Source organism: Ascidiella aspersa, chromosome 8 (assembly GCF_963924565.1).
Source record: "Ascidiella aspersa chromosome 8, kaAscAspe10.2, whole genome shotgun sequence".
Taxonomy (NCBI): Eukaryota; Metazoa; Chordata; class Ascidiacea; order Phlebobranchia; family Ascidiidae; genus Ascidiella; species Ascidiella aspersa.
The window spans coordinates 26,459,318-26,481,833 of record NC_139454.1 but is presented as its reverse complement, the minus strand read 5'-3'; the positions used below and the strand labels follow the sequence as shown (position 1 = coordinate 26,481,833).

Here is a 22,516-nt window from a genome sequence, read left to right as displayed (position 1 = left end):
AGATTGTCCCGTAACAATAGGAGGTGTATCGTGACGTAATAATGTCACGTGTGACGTTTGCTGAGGTGTTCGATGATGACGACATTGATGACGACATAAGGGAAACTCCCCGAAGCTTGCAGTTTCCAAGCGCACTTCCGGTAAATAAAATAATTAGAGATTGTTTAAGGAGCATAATGGTTGGAGGTTGTAGTAAGATGTAATAAGAATATCAAAGCCCATACATAAGTAGGTATCATTTTGGACGTTTCGAATAACTCTTTATTTATTTTGAAACGTTCAAAATGATACCTACTTCTGTATGGGCTTTGATATTCTTATTACGTATTAAAAAAATGGTTTTACGGTTTCTTCCAATATAGGCAATTCTTGAACTTCCGGTAAATTTGACGAAAATAAATTTGAGGTTTATAGCTGGTAATTTTAACAACGACTTAAACGGGTTAGATTTTAACTCTGGTGGAAAAATAGTTTTAACCAATTATTTATTACTTTAAGATTTTAAATACTAACCTAATCCTGGAAAGTGATAACTTTAGAGGGTTATACTAGTTTTTCATCTTAGCTACAAATCCTTGCAGCAAACAATATTATAGATCTAAAAGCTTTAGTTTACAGTTAAGGTCTTTAACTTGTTACCTATAGTTATTTATGTTTGGTAGGCTTAAGGTGGGCTTACGGGAGATTTGCAAGTTAGCCATATTCCCCGGCTGTGGTCGGCTGTTGTTGTTGTTTGTCTTTATAACCAGAAACTCTTGTGATTTACAATCCTGCCACTTATCCTCGCATTGCTTCAGGCTCATCAAGAACCTTTCAACGTTAAGTGCTTTTAACGCAGTTTGTACAACGGTGTGAAAATAAGCGGTGGCAAGTGAAAATGTGCGAATCACTAGCTTTTCAATAAAGCGGCTCACATAGGAAAGGACAAGTTACTTTTTTCTTTTTTGTATTTTTGTGTAATGTGTAACAATGAAACAAAGCGCATATAAAGTTGAACTCAAATTCCCCTTTTTTCATGTTCGCAAAATATTAACAATAAGGGTTTCGGGCGATTGCATTTCATTTGGGTACATCTTCGCACCTTAGCCTTTAAAAGCTTAGCATCTGGCAGACGTTGGAGACAATTCACTCTCGTGTCATTTTCGCCCAACATCGATTTTAGAAGTTTAAAGGCCATTTTGCCGCCGCATGAATATTTTAGGCGCTTCTTGACATTTAAAGTAAGCAGCAATTTAAATATAAATTTATTTCACAACATTCTTAATCTCAACCCAAACAAGAAGGTTCTTATGTTAAATTGTTCTCACCTGGAATGCACGATTCTTTGTTTGTTCCGATATGCAATATTTTAAAATGATCACATAGCATCGTTTTGTCAGTTCAACAAAATAGTTTAAATGAAAATATGCGAAATTTAAGTTAAGTTTTGCTTTTATTAACCACCATATGTAGCCCAAAATGTTGCTTTACTTCAGCAACGACAACTTGCAATTACGTCAGGTTTAGTAAATTGCAAAACATTTTTTGAAACAACTTTTCATTTACTTGTCAAAGGGGTTATGTAAAGTAATTTCAACCCCTGCAACAGATCCGCCTTGTAATTTCAAACCCTGTAATATGCCCACCTTGTAATTTAGAGCACTGCAATACATCCGCCTTGTAATTTCGACCCCAGGAACAGATCTGCCTTGTAATTTCGACCCTTGTAATATGCCCACCTTGTAATTTCGACCCCTGCAACAGATCTGCCTTGTATTTTCGACCCTTGTAATATTTCCGCCTTGTAATTTCGAGCCCTACAATAAATCCGCCTTGTAATTTCGAGCCCTGCAATAAATCCGCCTTGTAATTTCGAGCCCTGCAATAAATCCGCCTTGTAATTTCGACCCTTGCAACAGATCCGCCTTGTAATTTCGAGCCCTGCAATAAATCCGCCTCGTAATTTCGACCCCTGTAACAGATCCGCCTTGTAATTTCGAACCCTGCAATAAATCCGCCTCGTAATTTCGAGCCCTGCAATAAATCCGCCTTGTAATTTCGAACCCTGCAATAAATCCGCCTCGTAATTTCGAGCCCCTGCAATAAAATTTCGACCCCTGTAACAGATCCGCCTTGTTATTTCAACCCCTGTAACATGTCCGCCTTGTAATTTTGAGCCCTGCAATAAATCCGCCTTGTAATTTCGAACCCTGTAATATGCCCACCTTGTAATTTCGCCACTGTAACAGATCCGCCTTGTAATTTCGACCCCTGTAACATGCCTGCCTTGTAATTTCGAGCCCTGCAATAAATCCGCCTTGTAATTTCAAACCCTGCAATAAATCCGCCTCGTAATTTCGAGCCTTGCAATAAATCCGCCTTGTAATTTCGAGCCCTACAATAAATCCGCCTTGTAATTTCGAACCCTGCAATAAATCCGCTTTGTAATTTCGAGCCCTGCAATAAATCCGCCTCGTAATTTTGACCCCTGCAACAGATCCGCCTTGTAATTTCGACCCCTGCAACAGCTCCGCCTTGTAATTTCGAGCCCTGTAACATGTCCGCCTTGTAATTTTGAGCCCTGCAATAAATCCGCCTTGTAATTTCGAGCCCTGTAATATGTCCGCCTTGTAATTTCGAGCCCTGCAATAAATCCGCCTTTTAATTTCAAACCCTGTAACATGTCCGCCTTGTAATTTCGACCCCTGTAATATGTCCGCCTTGTAATTTCGAGCCCTGCAATAAATCCGCCTTGTAATTTCAAACCCTGCAATAAATCCGCCTCGTAATTTTAACCCCTGCAACAGATCCGCCTTGTAATTTCGATCCCTGTAATATGTCCGCCTTGTAATTTCGACTCCTGCAATAAGCCTCCGTAATTTCGAGCCCTGTTCACTTCCAGTATCTCACTTCCGACCATCCTCATACTGATGACGTGTCAAACGATGATTCGTCGAGAGGAAAGCACAATATCCGAAGCGGTAGGAGACCTTCTCTCGCCGCAACCGTAAGTTGGATTTCACACAATAAGCAATTTTTAAGTTTAATTTCAACATTTAACAAACAGTAGAAACAAATGCTACACACGTTTTATTACTACTTGAAAAAACAACTTATATTGTGATACTATTAACAACAATTTGTATAAATTCGCAAACTTTCGCACAACCTTGCTTTATTATAAAACAGTTTGTAATTCAATGATGGTAGGAGTGATTAAGTTACCAACAGATAATTTCACGACTTAAAAATCTTTCGCTCTTTATTAAATATTTCCCTGAAATTTCTTGTGTCTGCAGCTTACGACTTATTGTTGCAGCTTCTCCGAGTGCCCACCCCCTGGGGCCACACCTCCGACACACCCCCTGTCCCGTACAGGAAGCGTAAGATGTCTTTGCACGGGAAGCCCATCTACTTCACCGTCCCATCCAAGCGCAAGTCCAGACTCCGCATCCTCAAGATCTGCATCTTCAACTTTCTCGAGCGACCAAACTTCCAGTTCTGCTCCATCGTATACCACGTCATCACGTAAGACGTTTGTTGTTACGCTTGGAGCGGATCACATCTTGGTAAAGCAGGGTAATCGGTGTTTGTAGTTGTTTGTGGAATGGCCATTTGCAAACATTATCGATTCATGGACCCCCTAACACTAGCTCACGGACCCCAGTACCCCCTGCTTTGGAAATCTCTGTAAATGGTCGTGGACAAATTCTGCGCTATTGGGGGGGGGGTCCATAAAACAATGTTTTAGCGGCCTGCGTTACAAAAACTTCAGGAGCGCCTGCTCTATAGAGCATTGGATCATTACTGTTCTACTTTCAATTGCACATAGGTTAACACAAGAACAAAAGTCATGCTGTCATAGTTGTCACATGTGATAATATTTACCTTATTTTTATCCTTTGCAAACCTTTTGTTAGTTGCATACCCTAGCTTTGACCTGTTATACACTTTGGTGTACTTGGGTGTACACAGTAAACCCGGTTGTACAGCCGTGCGCTCTCTTTAGATCCGCTTTACGAATTTAAGGAACAAGTTTACTAATTTTACATGCAGCTGTAAGGAGTATATCTGTTATTAGCTCGTTTCTGCGCTTTTCAAAGTACGAGTTTTATGATTTAAGCCAACAGATTGGCAATATTACTAATTTTTTAGTAAACAAAAAAAGGGTTGATGCGTTGATATTTTGCGGCAATAATTTGAACAACGAAAAATCTGCTTCGAACTATCTCCATCTATCTATGCTTCGCAAATGAGGCATTTTAAATTATATGCTTTGAGGATGTCTTTAATTTGTTATTATTTTCCTTAAAGTTATTCTTTAGCGACTTTTTGTGGTCTTTAACATAGTGTTTGAATAACCACTTGATGTCAGTAAACAACCAGAGATGGGATTGAAGCAACATTATTTGATTAATCGACAAACGGTTGAAAGAACAAAATAAATGGAAGCACTATTATGCCAAGCCAGCATCGCATTTGGTAAAAGCAAGTCTCTCAAGCTTTTTCTTAAAACCAACTCTGGCCGTGATTATCAACAACTTTGCGACACCAAGCGGATATGTTTGGTTTGAAATTTCGCCACGTGGTGTTGGTAAAATGTGGCAACTTTTGAAGTCTTGGGCTGTTTCAAATTGTATTATTCGATTTCTTTGCGTTTTATTTGTTTCCTGATGTTTTTTGAAATATTGAAAGGACCTGATCATATTTCATTTCACGCTTGAATTGACCCGAATAGCTTATTGGGGTTTTACAAGATTTTCTTAATTTGCTTCCTTTGTGACATCACAGCAGCTATTCTTTTGTCCCTCAATGTGGGAATTCAGAAATGAATCAATGTTAAATAACATCGAAACACTTTATTACTGCAACAGAACACAAAAAGCCGACGGTAAAAGTTCTAAAATTTTACTAGATGGCTTTAGAAATAAAACCACTTCGAACCAAAATAATTCAGCAAAGTGTAAAAACTTTAATGTAAAATATGCATTTTGCCAGATAAATGGCATAATTAATTTTCCTATAAAGTTGAATAAATTTACTTATACTGAAGTATTTTTGTGTAGAAAACCTGATGATGCCACTGGCTTGGCGAAATGCATTTTTTATGGGGTAAGTTTTATCACCTTGCTGACTGATTTTCGTTGTTGCACTTTTCAAGCAAACCAGTCAAATAATAATACTTTTGTTCGTTTTTAAAGATGCTTGCCTTCTCCAACAAACAAAAAAAAAGAAACACAAAAGTATAAGAAAAAACATCTTGATTTAAAACGTAGAATTCTGCAGTTGAGCTAAACATCTCCTCAACCTTTACTGTTTATTTTGAATCTCGACTGGTTTAAAACCCCGGAACCAGGTTCGCTAAAGTTCAGCTGCATTTCTCCCAACCAGCTTTGAAGTTTAGATTGGCGCGAAGTTCGACGTCACCTAAAGTACTTTTGCGTGTCGCGATTACAAGGGAAGATTGGATCTCAGTGTGGGGGTGACACATTTACTCGCGACCCACTCACTTCGCTAACAGGTTGCACGTTTGAGGAAAATGTAGACGACAGGGAAGGTGTGAGGCTTGAAACTTAGGCTTGTTGTATTTTAAAGTAAATGTTTTGCTATTGCATTTTTTTCACTTTTACTACTTACGTTAGTAGGATGAGGACTGGGCAGTTTTTATTTTATTTGTGGCTGGGGTTGAACTTGATTTGTTAGACGTAGAATGTTTTTAGAATACCAAGCGAAGTTTGGACCTCAAAGCTTGCAAAGTTCAACCTGTTAACGCGTTCCCGATCCGGTGATGACTTGATATGTGTTTTACTGGATCTCAGCAATAAGATTCTGGCAGTATGTTCCTTTGCATATTACCATTTAGTCTTCTGTTTAATATTTTTAACTCTTGCTAACTGTATCGCATTGTACACATCCGGCTTCAACATGTTGAAAATAAATAAAGAGTTATTCGAAAAGTTCAAAATGATACTACTTCTGTATGGGCTTTGATATTCTTATTACAAGCTACGCTATTTTACCACCCGAATCTATGGCATCGCCATGTAGTCTATGATGTCATCAATCGTTTGTATGACATCATTATGCGCGCCTATGTGACATCACTACACTTGTGTAAATGCGCGTCGCAGTATTTATGACATATTTATCTAAACAAGAAATTTATTTTGCATCCAACGGAATGTTTGGAAGGCGTCATTGAATGATTGAGAATACTAATCCATCGTCCGCTGAGCACTTTGATGAATATTTACAGCTTTCCGCCTTATTTTATCCCGAGAAGTGTTTGATGTTGGTTCCACATTTCATCGACGCAATACATTTCCACCTCCCCTCGTTAAAAGCAAGCTTTGAAGCTCCTGACAGTTTGCCGACGTTTACAAGCGCCGCCATGAATTATTCCGCGCCTCATCGAATCCTCTTTCCCGCTCAAGTCGCAATAATCACGTCACATCTCTTCAGGCTTCCAGTTTACATTCGAATGTTGGTGCTGGTGCAAACATGAGATCTGCTGCAAATGTCAAGTGGGTTGTTAGCCAAACAATGTTGGGATGTCGCGTGTGTGTGAATTTGCGCACCGTTTTATTATGATTAGGCACATGTTAACATGTACAAGCCACTCTATGGTTCTAACCGATAGCTAACCACATTTACTGATTATTGAGTTTGGATGTTGTTTTTCACTTTCGTCTGAATCACTTGTAAGTTCCAAAATTTCCCGGCGATGAAGTATTTACAAGCTTGGCAACTATCTTTGCTTCCAATCGCAGCACCTTGTATATATTTATAGCACAAAGCTACTTAAGTGGGCTATTAGCGAATTTAGCTCAAGGGCAATTTTGTCTCGATATGATGAGAATATTTCAATCACATCGGCCGCCTTCATTTCAGTTTCCCGTCAGAGACAAATAATAACTGCTTTGGTCCAACGCTCAACCTTACATCGTGGAACGTTTAATCCACTTATTGTTATGTTCGTTTGAAATATATTTGACTTAAATCAGAAAACTGTATTTTTCCCTCTTGGTTCAGGCAGATTCCCTCAAACTCTGTTGTGTGCGAGAGATCAAGTGTTCCGCGGAACTTGTTAATGTCGAAAAAAGTTGGTTCAATTACAAAAGCATACGACGCTTGAATGCACTGAATAGAAAACTGATAATAACGCCTACATTTTTTACCTATTGTCCTGACTTTAAGGGCAATTGTTACTTTATGAGAGTGTTTTGTGGAAAGTATGCCGCGAAATATTTGTCACTGTCAAGAAAGTTGGAAAATAACTAAAGATTTATTCGAGGCGTGCAAAATGCCACCCACTTCCATACGGGCTTTGATATTCATACGCCAAGCAAATGTTCTTGTGAGTGTCCGCACGTTAGCGCCACAGTGGTTCCAGATGCTCTGTGCACTTTCGCCCAAACACGAGCACAAAACTGAACTGCACAGAATCAAGCTTAAGTCTGTGGTTATACCTTTCCTCCGCACTGACAGCTCAATAGGAAGCTTGAATTTTGCAAATCGTAAAAAGTTTGTATTTGTGCATTGTGTGGGCGTTTGCTGGGAGGAGAGTGGCCATTGCAAATCTCGACATAATAATAAAGCATAATGTTCTGTTGTTGTCTCGCCTAAATACTTTCGCCTTGCTGACTGGCCAATGCCAGCCATCGAAGTTGTGAGCGATATATAGAATGAATATCAAAGCATTTATAGAAGTAGAAGCATTTGAACGTTTCGAATTTCTCTTATCTCTTAATATTAGAAAAAAGTATGTTCGAAACATTCAAAATGCTTCCTACTTTGTTTGGGCTTTGATATTCATTCTACGTCTAACTGAAACCCCAAGCATTATAGCTTAAAGCGATAGTTTTGATGCGATTCTTTAAGTTGATCTCTTCTGCATAATTCATGGCTTCTCTGGAACACACAACTTTTGATTGTTGCAATGCGAAGCAAGCCAGCTGAGCTTAACTTGCAAAAAAACGCACAAGGCAAAGTTGTACTCGGCGCTTTAGGAAGGCTTAAGTTTGCTGACCGCTTGACGTTTTAAGAGACCGCAAATATTTTATCTAAGATGTAGAAACATCCACAGTTAGAGAAATATATTTGAGATAGTGTTGTTAAATTTTGAGGGACGTTGGGTTCTCCAAAACACCTTAAAAACCCGGTTGTGCTGATACAGTTTAGGCTGAAAAACTGGAAGTTCAACTGAATCGAGTTCGTACGTTGTCTTATTTGTTTACTAGTTAAAAGGTTTGTTTACAAGAATCCAGGCGGTGCATTGTTGTAAATATCTTTGTTGAAATCCGCATTTGTCTAATTCTAAATATCAAAATCAGTTGCCACTATATAAAGACAGATTGTATTGTGTTAAAATCTTGACAAGCTCTCGCACAACCGTGCTTTTTAAAACAATATGTCGTTAAGAGTTTTACTTGTTGTAAATATAGGTTGATTTCAATCGGTTTGCGGACTTGCTTGTTGTATTCTTGGTTAACCAGGGTTCAGGTAGAAAAGCGAGATAAACGAAACGCGATTATATTGAGTGCAGAATATATTCATAAGCTAAATATAATTCCTGCACCTTACGCTACATCAAAGTACAATCTCTTATATAAGTCGCTCTGGGCGAGTAAAGTTAACAGACGCGTAAAAGTCTCGTTTAAATATAGTTGCTGTCGTTTGTGAGGTGAGGTGAGGAAATTATTAACCACAGTTTGTGAGAGTTATGAATCCAAACCAAACCGTAATAAAAGGGTTTCAGAACAAACTAGGACTACGTAATACATGTTGATCCTTTACCTTACCAAAATTTTTGTGTTAGAAATAACTAAGCTAAAGTTGGAGTAATTTGAAATCAACTTGAATGGGGCCCATTTTCCCTCAAACAAAATAAAAATTGAAAGCTGTGTGGAATCCGCTACAATGAGCTAGTTTTACACGTTTCTGCTGCGCTTGTGCAAATGTCGACCGTGATTGGCGTTTCAAGGTTTTACAAGCAGTGAAAGATCGAGTGGGCTTTCACGAGGCCCGGTTTGGCGAAAAACGTCGTTTTATTGAGAAATGTCGAGCCGTAAAACTATGGCTCCTTTGTGGAAGTGTCAAGCACTTTGTCGCCTTGCTTCCAAACAAACGTACAACATTTTTTTCTCTCTTTGTTCAACAGATTCTTTATTTAACTTTGCCGTGGAGTCAACACATAAACAATGTATAGAATAATCATAAGGAATAATTATAGCTTTATGAGCAGGAATATTCCTATACTGACGCGTTTTTGTTGTGATTATGCAAGAGAAGTTTAGCAGAAATAAAAAAGAATTCGAATTTTCTTTTCCTTATTCAGTCACTTCGTTTGAAGAGAAACGTTATAATTTTTAAATCCCCAAGTTCGTTTGACCTAATAGTTATTATATAACGTAATTAATAATGAATGATACTATTTAGTGACAAAGTTTTTTATAAGTCATTAGGTTAAAAATAAAAAAATAATATTTGCCATTTTTAGCCACTGTGTCCACGTTAAATATAATATTCCCCTATTATATCTACTAGAAGCAAAATTTAATTTGTTTGCATTATTTTTTTTGTTTGCAAAGAATTGTTATAATCAGTTCATAAACATTTTAGTAGTTACCAGCGAATGAACTTAATATTATTCACTATTTGCGTGAGCTGTCAGCTGTCAGCTAGCATTATCTTGCATTAACTTGCAGTGTATTCATGCTTATATTGATCACTTCTCATTGGGCGTGTCGTCTGCTGAAGGCAAACCTCGGTCCTGGCCACCGTAATTTATTGATGCTTGCTTCGGCACTAATTGCATTTGTAAAGGAAAGTTTTTTTTGGCTGCTTTATCAAATTCAAAGTTACAATACAAGTTATTTTCATAGGAAGCATTTACTTTTATACGAAGCATTTCACAATTTGTATGAGTACGATATGAATACTTGCACTGTTTATTGAAGTATAAATACAAATCCTTAACATGAACAGAAATCTACTCCTCCGTACAAAAGCAGCATTATTAGTTTCTTAATATTTTTTTTAATGTTTTTTTATGAAAAAAAAGTTGAACAAAGAATATTTCTTTTAAACTTATTGTTGTAAATGCCCTACATACACAGCGTTTCAATTATCTACGAAGTTGGTTTTACGACTGTTTAATTTTTACAAACTACAAAACTGATCACCAAAATAAATTAGAGAATGGTTGTCATAAACATTTTATTTAAGAAACCCGACGAAAAGGTAAAAACGATTAATATAAGGCTTGTAGGTGTCTACCTTCAGGAAATTGTAAGGCTTGAAAAAACAATGATATATCTGATTAAAGCTGCACTTTTACTATAACTTGGTAAAAATTACAAGAAAATCAAATCAAAATTATATTAACCGGGCAGGGATTACTAGATAGGCGAAAAGGCGCTTTGCAAAGTTCACTTCTCATTCTCGTTCTACTACTGGCTTACAATTTCGTCCAACGCAGAAAGAGAAAAAGGCGACCTGACAATCGGCGTCGCGCGTTTGTTTATTGTTTCGTCATAGGGATGTGGCGAGCGCGGCAGAGGCTTGCTTGACGCGCGCAATTTAACTTGTTGCGAATAATCGACAGTTCGGGGCAGTTTTAGTTGAACACTTGTCACTATGCTTGTTTGTTTCGAGGTGTTTTTTCACCTGAATATTTCCAGGTTAGCGAAATAAAGTTGTTTGCTTAAACCAGTGGTTGTCGAACTGTGAGCCGCGATTTTTTTATTTTAAAATCTAACATTTCTTTCTGCAAATGCATTCTTTGGGACTTTAATCGACATTTTAACGCAGTGATTATCAAATGATGTTTTCCTCTTACATGGCCGTGTAATAAATACGGGTTATAATTGTTCTGATACTTGAAACACTGTGCCGTGTTTGTTTTATTTTTGTTGTTGTTCTGAAGCTAAAATAGTTAACACTGAATAAAACTGAACTACACCTCAGTAAAATAGCCTAAGCAGGGTGAAGTGGCTTGAGCAGAAGCAAGTGTAGTTTTTGAGGCAAAATGAAAGGATTTAAGCGAACGAGCGACTTTGCAGCTTGAATGAGCCGCAAGAATTCGTGCAGGTTTCTGTCGAACTTTGCTTTAACCAAGAGTTGTCGGTGGAATGTTTCCAAAACAACTGCAAGAACTGTCGGTCAATACTTGTTTCTGCCTTATTTGTGTTGGAATAACGTAACAGAAACGATTTTTACACAAAAAATCTCTTGAAGCAATTTGAAAAATTATTTAGCCTTCTATATTTCATTTGTGTAAAATGAAAATCCTAATCAGATACGTCGTAGGAATACCAAAGCCCGTATATATTAAAAATCAAATTCCGAATATCTCTTTATTAATTTTAACCCAAAAGATTTTGGAACCGTTAACAAAATGATCCCTATCTACTTCTATCAGGCTATTCCTACTAGTCTGACTTGAACCTTCAGCCATTAACCAGATATAATTAAGTGGCACCCAAGTGCAAATTTAACCTTTTGTTATCAACACAAGCAACAAGTGCTTTCCCCTAAGGTTTTGCTTTTTTGTGATCTTATTTAGTTGCCTTATGGAATAAAGTCAAACTTTTGATTCCCAACTACCTGGAAAGCTAAAGTTTGGTGAAATCGCCCGAATATTTTGGTTGGTTCGAGTTCAGTTGTAAAATCGCGGTGATTCAGCGGAATACGTTCGCAGGGAATTTATTTTCGCCTCGGGTTTTTAATCTCGTCCAACGCTCGATCGATGTAACGTTATTTTGTCGTTGGGCAGAGATATGCCATTTATGGACGGCCTAATCGAATTCACCGCAGCCATCTGACAAGTGGGAACACAAACGATTAGCTTTAAACGAAAGAACCACAATTTACGGTTTCCTTCACTTCAAGTGGAAATTTATGGCGGCTCGGGAACTTTGTTAAACCATAAAATATTGCTTCCAGTCTAGAAATGGCAATAAAACTAAGTGGCTTTAAATTATGGATTACTCTTTACGATGTGTTCACTATTCACACGGTTTCGCCAAACACGGCCGAGTTATGCGTTTAAATATGTTCCCTGCACTTGAACATTCTCTCACATTTATTTATATTTTTGTGGTTTGCTTCTTAGTTTTAAGAACTCGTTTTAGTTTGAAATGCCTTCATGTTAATAAATAAATGAGCTGTACAATATGTCGACATAGATAAACTTTCCCCCGTATGTGTTTATCCATGTAGGCATCATTAAAACAATTCAAAAATGTACGTACATTTACAGTTCAACCAGTAATTGTGTTGAAATGCAATACACCTACTTTCTAGATACAATTGTTCTCGTTATGTTTCACAAGAATTTGTTGTATTCACGTTCTACTTTGCCTTCCAAACCATTCTGGTCATTGTTGTATTGATGGCTAACAATGCATGTTTGTTGGATTAAGAACTATCTCATTGTTACAGTTTATTCAATAGTTCGACGAATACTTTGTCAGTTTTTGAGCAAAGAGTGAAGAAATTACTTCAAAGTTTAAAGTTTACAAGAATAACAGTTCAGTAAAGATTTGTAGAACTTTGAAGATGGAGTTTAACTGAATTTTTAGTGTAGGACTCCTCCAGCAAGGTTGTGAATAAAACAAATTATGTTCAAGTGTTGGTATTTTTTGTGAAAACAACCGAAAGTCGACCAAATTTGAATAATCTTCAATAACTTTCCTTCTTCCAAACTCCAGCTAAACTTAAGAATGACGTAACAGGGCTACGTTAGGTTGAATTTTTCTGACCCCTGACCCCTATGCGCGATGAAGCGTATCAAGTCGCGCCCCCCTGCATTTCCCTCTAGCGTCATCGAGAAGCAGAACCTGCTTTTCTCCCTGGAGTCTCCCCTCTCCCCTGGCTCCATGCGGAGCACCCCCAGCACAAAGTTCGAGTTCAACTTGAGCCCGAGCCACGAAGCAGCTTTCTGCGGCGATCCCGAGCTCTTTCCCCCGCAGAATATCGACGAATGCCGCGAGATCTCCTTCCAAGTTCCCCCCCTCCCCACAGACGTACAGAGCACGCAGCGACGAACCGCAGTGCTATTCAAACGGACTATGACGTCACAGAACGCGACGCCGCTGTCCCCGGTTTGCGAGGGGTCGCAGTACGAGGGGGTGTACGAGCTTGCACCCCCGGATATGTCCCCCCTGCACGGCGGGGGCCGGAAGCGATCAGGGGCTTTCCCTCGAGCGGGGTCGTGGATCGACGAAGGGGATTTCCAGCGAACAACTTTGCTCGGAAAGCCGATCCAACCTCTGATGAAAGCTAAAAAGTTCCACTCTTATAGGTACTTTTCACCCGGGTTTAGGTAAACTTCATTTAAATTTAACTTCACTTTCTCGAAATCGATTTTATTTACTCTGACTTGTAATTTAATAAGATTTCCTTTCATCTTTGAAGTAGACATTTTACAAACCCACTTTCGAATCTCAAGTTTTTAAAGTTCCTTGCATCTAATTATCGACTCAGTGCTTACTTCACACTACGTCACAATATAGTGACGCGATGCATTGTTGCAGACGGGTTCAGGCGATGTTCTTCCACTTTTTCGACCAACCTCGTGGATGGCAAATGCTCTACCACTTCAGCACGTAAGTTCCGAGAGTCGTTAGATCGAATCCCACCCAGGGATCACATCAGGGGTTTAGTGTTTACAAGGAACAACTTGGAAATCAGAATCTCTTAAACTTGAGATACCTTAAAACAGCCTAAATGTAAAACAAAGTAACACTTTTACTAAAATTGTTAAACGGTCTATTTTTTAAAACAAGTATCTAATTTGCTACTTAATAGCTTGTGAATCGGAATCACACAAACTTGACATATAATTCTGTCATGTTGAAACTGTTTTATTTTGAGCTTTCACAGTTGATTTTTAAGCTGTCAGTTATTGAGTCGACCTTGGCGTGACCTTGTAAGAACGTGCAGTTCCACGTGGCTTTCTTGTTTTGTAGCAAAGCAAGTTAATCCTGTAAGCATCACAAGCTGGTGTGTATAAGCCCGGGGTTAGTCGGTATTTACCTCCACACTTGAAGCGTCGTAATGTTGCTGGGAAGTAGCTTTTCCCGCACAACACGCCCGACCTACTCTTTGTGGCAAACATATTACTGCTTGTGACACTTTAAGGTTTAAGCGGTAAAAATTGCAAGTTAAGAATTTAAAAAACTATAGCATGTGAAACGTATAGTAGAAATATTAATTTCTATATGTATCGAACTAAATCCTTCAACCATTATGCTCCAAAAATACAAAACGTTTTGCGTTTTTCATTTGACAAATTTTCTGACATTTTTGGTGCTTTTTTACCCCAATCCCCGAACTGTTTGTCAAACCTGACTTTTACGAGAAATAGACTTGCTTTTTCTTTTTGTTTGCTTTTGTAGCACACAACCTGCTGGAAATTTCAGAAAAAAAGGTTTAATAGGAAAACACTACAGCTACCTAAAAATAATTTATAAGAGTTTGAGGGCTTGGTAAAATAGAAATGGCAAAGTCAAACCAATCGTGTAAAATAAGTTCTATTTCTTACAGTTAAAAGGCTACTTTAAAGTGTTAAAAGGCTACTTTAAAGTATCCTGATAACACCAATCAGCGCGTTGACGTTTTGTAAGTACAAAGCGACAAACACAATTGACCGGGTGATCAGCTTCCGTGTAAATATATCGAGTTCTAGCTTCATTGAGAGCGTCTTGTACGATCCTCCCCAAACAACCATCTCAAGTTACCTTCCGTTCAGTTTATTGTTTCAACAACCAACAAAACAACCTTAATCCGACACCGTGCAGCATCGTGAGTGACCAAATGCTCACTGAACTTATTTGACCCCTTGGCTCGGGATATTATTGACGTTGAAAACCTTATTAAAACTCCCAAGTTTTACAACTTTTTGTCGTTTTTTTGCTTGTGATTAGTGATGTTATTTCAACCGCTTTATTGCATTGTAGCAAACCTTTTTTACACGTGCGCCTTGATCACAAACCATTGCAGTGGCCAGTTGGCATCCGCTGTTCCAATCACAATTTCGGTTTGGTTTAAGTTTTGCTTTTTACTTCTCTATTTCCTTAAGAGCCCACTTTTACCCATTTTAATAAGGATTCATAAAATCACAAAAAAATGACAAGTAGACAAAAATTGCAGCTACAATAAAAATAAGCAAAAGCACTTCGGGGCCTCTGGGTGTTTAACCTTATTTAAACAAGCCCCATGTTTGGACAGATGTGGCCAGGTGGGTGAGTTTGGGTCACACATGGGTGAGTACGACCCCACGGGTATCCCCCGGTATTCACGAGGTTTGTGACGTAACAGGTGTCGTTTGTTCTTAGCTTTCTTCTTGTGTTCGGATGCCTCGTGCTGAGCGTGTTCGCCACAATTCCCCAACACATGGTTCTCGCCAACAAGATACTGTTCGTCGTGGTGAGTGAAACTCTTTCTTGACGCTTTTAAATATTAAATGAGAACTATAGTAAAAACATTTAGTTAAAACAAGGTTTCAGCTCCGCGGGTAAATTAATAGGCCTTTTAAAGTACATTCTTACTGTAACAATGTTTCCCATTTACGTGATATATAGATATATTTTATTTGCACGTTTAAAAAAACAGAATGCAAAGAAAGGAAGAAAGTAACGTGCAAGGTGACGACAGACCCGGAGGTCACCAAGTCAGCCACTCTTTAAAACACGATAGATGTAGAGTATATACTGCAAAAAAATACAACACTGCAAAACAAAACGCCAAAGAAAACTTAAGAAACACCAAGATTCGATTTTATTCGGAATGATTTGAAACTAATGAAGTGTAATTGGATGTTAGATTAAAATCTCTAGCTTGTGCGCATGAACCACTTCTAATCTACTTTTTTAGATTTCAATCCGTAAAGTAAAAAACACAATAATTTTAGAAGTAGGTAATCAATGTTGAACATGAATAAAGATTTATTCAAACCGTTTAGAATGCTCCCACTATTGTATGGGATTCCATATTCCTACCACGTCTAACTTAAACCTCCAATTATGCTCATAAATATAATTTGTCAAGACCGGAAAAAATCTTCTCTCGCTCAACTCTTTACGGTCAAATGAAATTCCAAAAAGGTAAAAAGTTCAAATGTACAGACCCCGTGTTAAATTCCAGAGGTCAATGGTGGAAATCCCACCCAAGGAATACAACTTCCCGTTGTAAATGTCACTTTAGGCCTGGACTTATTCCTTCCAAGTTGGCTTAACAAAAAAATCCTAATCCCACTCCCACAATTCACACTTGTCTGTCAACAAACAACAACAATGACACTCGCCTATGTGACGCAACAACTTGTTTTGTGACGTCAGTAGAACGTCATTCAGTTTAACAACGTGATTAAAAATCGGCGTGGTTTGGCCACCTTAAGGGTCCCAACGCTGAGTTTATGTTTACATCATTCACCGGCAGCCCTGCCTAACTTTATAGACATAATAAATGGACTGACTTTATATTTAGTAAGCAATCTTTAAATCTTCCCAAAAATGTTTGCTGATCACAAATAAAGTGATAGTGGTCGTTGATTGTCGCTTTCGTTCCAACAAGTCTTTCTCTTTTGACAAGTCGTTCACTCAATATGTTGTAAGGGGTCAAGTCAGGGTTTAACAACGTGCAAAGATCTCGTGTTTTACTTCACTGTTCCTAAACTTAAAACTCGAACCACAATTCGCACCTTATTTTTTAAATACCTCCAGATGTTGATTTAATTTCTAATTAAATATATTCTCTATTTCTATGTAACTAGTGACGTTTTTTTTACTTAAGACACTACTATATTTGTGTATGCAATAGTAACAATGCAGGTTAGAGACGCTTTTTATAGATGTTAAAAGTTATAAATACAACATCTATAAAAGTGCCTGACCTAAATTACTATCTTTACTGGAGTATTCTTAAGTTACTGATCAGGAATTAAAGCCAACATTTATCTTGCAAGAGCCAAGGTGATTTGCAATATCACATATCCAGTGCAACATATTTTGTGTTTATTTACGCTTTAGAAATCGAACTACCGTTTTTAAAACAACGGCTCCGCACCACAACCTCCCAAGTATATAGCGACATGTTAACGAGCTCGTTATGTCACTAATACAAGCACAGAGGCGCGAAAGCTCGCAGACAGACGCACTTAACTCCTAATTATCCGCACTTTGTAGTTTGGAACGCGTTGATTAGGATGGCGTTAAGTCTGGCGACATTCAACCGCAATCTACGCATTCGGTAAATATAGAGGAATTAACCCGGGGTATGGGTGTTTAAGTCATTTGTGTTCCATAAATGCGACGGTATGAGAATTACATTTAGGTGTTTTTTTAATTTGTTTAGCTGTCGGGCCGCATTTAAATGCGAATTAGCCCAATTGTTTTTGCTTAAATATTTTAATGTTTGGAATTCAATGTATTTATCTAGAGATGACGTTAAACCTTTTTAACTTTCCAAGCTGCTCATCTTCTGGTGGATGATAGTGTATGGCTTGATGCGGGCCTTATTTTTCCCAAGTTATGCTACTTGCAATTAAAAAATATCGTTTCGATGCAAAAGAAGTAAAATAATTAAGTAACTTGTTCACAAATTGCTTACACTTCAAGAAAAATGCTTTTCGGTCAATGTCTTCAAGATGGATTTGTCGCTCATTTTTTATAACTATTTGGTTTAAGCTCGGGATGTGTTTGTGTTCGGGTGATGCCAGGGTTTATAATATTAAATGAAATACTGCAATTTTGCAAGTTTATAAATTTAGGCCCTTACCCATAAATATATGGCGTAAGAGACACTAGATCAGAGGATATCGCTGGCCGGATTAAAAGCCAAGAAAAGATTTACCCGGTTAAGTTGAAACACCTATTGGAATCGCACAACTGGAGGGAGCAACAAACACTTAACGCGCGCGTTATTGCGCAATAACCGCCAGTTGTCTCGATGTGGTTATAACGTCAAGTGGAGAGCGTTATAGGTTCGAACGTCAGCACTCAGGGGATTTGTTTAAAGATAACTTCCAATTTGAGCCTCGCGCGTTGCTCTTTCGGGAATTCCCCCGGGTCTTCCCGCTTTATTACGTCATCATCGAGTCTATTGACGTAAAGTTGTTTCGAACATCGCTCCAGGTTGGAAGCGGCGATTTAATCTTTGCGTGAATCGATTGCGTTTTAATGCTGAGTTATTTTCCCCGGACATTCGAAGCTCGCTAATCCAGTGTTTCTCAACCTTTTTGTGGTGATCCTAGTACTTTGTATGAACATAACAGCGAAGATTTGGTCAATTCTCCTCGTGTGAAGTTACGTAACCAAACAAAACATAAGACGTTCAAAATAAACTAATACGAGCCATGTTTTGTTTTTACGACATTTTCTCTAATTTTATTGAAATCTTGCTTTGAAGCGATCTCAACAAATCTAACCATGTTAACTACTGCTTTGGGCGACCCATTGGTTGAGAAGCACTGATCTAGTCGCAATAAACTGAAGCAAATATTCAATTATTTTGACAAGTGGCAGATCTGTGCTTGGTGCATTGTTTACCTCCCCAAGCTTTTGTGAAGCAGAGTTTAACAACTTTCTATTCTTTATCGTCAATTCTCCAGCCGCGACCTTTCAACTTATCCATTTTTTATAAAAAAATTTCCCAAATTAAAATTTTCCATATTCCGCTTACAAAAAAACATTACTCACACAGAAAACATTATAGTGTTTTTTCTTAATACGTCGGAAAGTCCTAAATACTTTGAAACATTACCTAAATGTCACATCAAACCCTTGAACTGCCTCAAACCATCCGGGAATGGCTGAACTTTAAGATCACAGTTGATGGATCCAAGCCCTTTAAGTTGATATTTTGATGTACGGCTTTTTTAAATGTTTTTAATGGTGTTTGAAATTACGCTCGATGCACAAGTGTTTACTACCGCCCCTAGTGGCAAATCCTTCTAGAGCCACATCAGGTTGTAGCGCCACCTAGTGCCGCATCTTGTTGCAGGAGATCGTGATTCTTGTGCTCTTCAGCGCTGAGCTCGGAGTGAGGGTCTGGAGCGCTGGATGCAGATGCAGGTATCAGGGATTCATCGGGAGACTCCGGTTCCTCAGGAAACCTCTTTGCGTCATCGGTAAATCGACAACCTTGTGGTTATAGGGAGATACTTGTTCTGGTTTAGGCTACTATTGCTATTTTCTTGACTTATGTTGTGTTATGTTTTTAGATACTGATGATGCTTTATAGCGAAATATATTTATCTTTTTATTACATACAAACAAACTGATTTTCGGTTTACTAAGTTCTGTACTTAGTTTAATCTTTAGGCTACTATTTTACTTTTGTTTATAACTATGATTGCCAAACTTTTTTTAAATGTTTAACGACTGGATGTCCATTGAATTTGCTAAAACACTTAAAAAGCAAAAACATTACTTAATGTAGTGGCAGATTGAATATATTTTCATTTTTTTACATAGATTTGATTCGCATTCACTTATTTTGATTTGGGGGGGGGGGGGGGAGGAATGAACAGTTTTCTTTTGTAGAAACTTAAAGGAAAATACTTGAATAGATCAATTCTCGATTCATAACGAAACTTTTACTTTTTGATTGTGCATTTAGCTCATGAAAATAATTCACCTTTTCTCGTTCAATTGAAGGGTGAAATAATATCAGTCAATCAACATCCACAACCTTAAGTTTAGGTAAAATATTTCCATAACACTGGATTATCAACTCACATCACCGAAAACTAATACTTTAAAATATTTTGGTGCAGTTTAAAAGTAATATTACCGTCGATAGTAATTTAGTATTCCTCTTTTACTAAATTGAAACTGTTCCTCGTGATAGTTGTTGCTCACATAACAATAAAATATTAATCATATCGCCCAATACATTTCAAGTGCAAGTTGTAACAAGCGCTGAACAAGGGATAAGAAAATGAAACCGATATTTGTTGTTGGAGTCAAGGGCGAATTAAAACTTGAAATACCGAGACAGGTTGCATTATTAAACGCTATAAGTGTGACATGAATTGAAAGGTGTCTTGTTGCGCATTTGCTCAACTTAAATATTCTCGTAAAAGTGCGTTCAAATTGTTTATGCTGCATTATTCAGCAGTTTCGTGGACCCAAGAAATGTGAAGCAATTTACTTCTGGCGGTGTATTGATGGTTTTGCGCCAGAGGCTTGGAATTAAAAGCTATTTACTCAGAATATATTTGGTCTTAGGCGAATTAAGCTTGATGCCTGGAAAAACAATGTTGCAAAAACATAATTCATCTTGTGTTTTCTAACAGTTCAAACATTAAGACTTATTTAGTATAGTTAAAAAATATTTATGGATTTTAACTAAAACATTTGTAGATAGAGCGAAACCTAGCCTTACAGCTTTATAGCCTTGCCTTGCTTGTATCATTTATCGACTTCGGTTAGTCTGCTAATATCTTTCGGTCTACCATGACACCAAAAAAGCCACTTCAGAAGCCTAGATTACAGGTGAACGCGTGTAGTCATGTGTGTATGCAAATTTCACTAAAACAAATAAAGTGGTTAACGCCTAAATCCCAACCGCCGCTTTAATTTAAAAGTTGCACACAATCTGCATTATATAAAATATATAAAAGGGCGTATCTTTATGGAATCCAAAACCATTGTCAGCAGGTTTCTGCTTGTCGATCACTCTTCCGCTGACGTGTATATCAACAATAAAACTCAAAGTTGAAAAACCTGAGTGAGTCTGATCCTGGTTTTACTCAGATTTTTAAACTTTGAGTTTTTATTTGTCAATCCTCATTCCCCACGTTACCCGCTGCGATCCCCACTTTAGACGTGGTCGTGGTCGGATCTTCGTTCGTCGTCATCTGCGTCGGTTCCCAGGGTCACGTGTTTGCAGCAACCGCCATGAGGAGCCTTAGGTTCCTCCAGATCCTCAGGATGGTGAGGATGGATCGGAGAGGAGGGACGTGGAAGCTGCTATCCTCGGTTGTGAAGGCGCACAGCAAGGTAAGCGGAAATAAGTGGGAGGCAGTCGTTTGTTTTATTTGAGAAAAAATACCACACTTAAGTTTTCGGGCATCTTTTATTTTGTGCCTCCTAACAGTAGAAAAAAACAGCATAGAATCCTCTGTTTGTTAACAACTTATTTGCAAAATAACTGAAATAAAAGTCAAGTCAGTGGCCTAAAAATACATTTTAAACTGTTAATTAATTCCAAGCAAAATATTCCAAGAAAAAATCACGAGTATTGGGAAATTTGTGGTGTTACTATCGACATCATGTTGGTAGTATTTTGTGGTTACATGAATGATAAACATTCGGTATAACACAGAATATAAATTTGCACTTATTTACGAAAGAACTCACTTTTGTTCGTATTTTCGATGCTTCTTAAAGATGACAAAATTTAGGTTTTCAGAGTTAAAAGTGCTTGTTTATCGTTTTTTACTCATAACGGTATGAAAGTTAGATTTATTGATTTTCAAGACCACTACATTCATATCTCATTTTTGTTTCATGATGGTTTGTAAGTTAGTTTTTGCTCTTTCCAAACTTCTGATATTTGTAGAAACTGGAAAATTTGTAGAAATAAATCTACTTATTCGACAAAACTTTGTTACATCTGCCAACTTAATGTTGTTTAAATAACCCCCGCACCCCCATTCACCCCCAGGAGTTGGTGACAGCCTGGTACATCGGATTCCTGGCGCTCGTCTTCGCTTCCTTCCTGGTTTACCAAGTCGAGAAAGATGTTAACGAGGAACACTTCGCCACCTTCGCAGACGCCCTTTACTGGGGACTGGTGAGTCATGACGTCATCGCACGTCACTGATGACGTAGTTGTCACGTGTTTAACAGTCCTGGGATACAGGCTTACGAGCAACATAGATTAGGTACATGCTAGCTTAAATACCACTCGGCACAGAACATTTTTCATTTATATAATCATAGTTCACTTTTGCGAGAGTTTTGACTTCATTATAAATTTGGCTGCTCTTATATTTACCGCATAACATCCAAACAAACCCAATTCCGTTTATTCAAGTTCTATATACTTACCTTAATCCTACTAATCAAATGATTTGCAACTAGAATCGTTTTTCACCATTCAGATTCAGACAGCTTCTGTTATTGGAAAGAAAATTATAAAATTTGACTTCTGTTATTATTATTATTTTTAATGATTCGCAGTATAACGTTAATCTCTTTATATAACTGTTTTGTGTGCTTGAAATAAAATAACCTTACAACATCTCTTAAAAATTATTCGTGAATTTTACCTCTGTGAAACCTATTTGCAGCGAAAAGCCCCTGATTGTAAGCCAGATTGTTATTCAACCCCAAAATGATGTGTCTTTGCAGGTGACGCTTACTACGATCGGTTACGGTGACAAAGTGCCCAAGACTTGGATTGGTCGATTAATCGCTTGTTGTTTCGCAATCCTGGGAGTCTCGTTCTTTGCACTTCCCGCTGTGAGTTCAACATTTGTGTAAAGTACAAGTTGGTGGCAAGGCATAATGTTCAGGTGTCGGTG

At 37.9% G+C, this 22,516-nt stretch overlaps 1 protein-coding gene across 9 annotated transcripts in view; it reads left to right on the top strand.

The window, feature by feature from the left end:
- The window catches only part of LOC146137122 (potassium voltage-gated channel subfamily KQT member 1-like), a 31,388-nt gene continuing 8,872 nt past the window's right edge, over positions 1–22,516 (top strand). For 5 of the 9 annotated variants that reach the window (XM_083396036.1, XM_083396037.1, XM_083396034.1 and 2 more), the window contains exons 1-7: positions 10,292–13,306; positions 13,518–13,589; positions 15,321–15,411; positions 18,985–19,111; positions 20,812–20,987; positions 21,655–21,783; positions 22,344–22,454. In XM_083396036.1, coding sequence (XP_083252162.1) covers positions 12,762–13,306; positions 13,518–13,589; positions 15,321–15,411; positions 18,985–19,111; positions 20,812–20,987; positions 21,655–21,783; positions 22,344–22,454 — 1,251 coding nt within the window. In that variant the 5' untranslated portion in view covers positions 10,292–12,761. Of the gene's footprint in view, positions 141–2,881; positions 2,987–3,298; positions 3,508–10,291; positions 13,307–13,517; positions 13,590–15,320; positions 15,412–18,984; positions 19,112–20,811; positions 20,988–21,654; positions 21,784–22,343; positions 22,455–22,516 lie in introns of those variants that run through there. The other 4 variants (XM_083396040.1, XM_083396039.1, XM_083396038.1 and 1 more) reach the window with 2 other exon arrangements.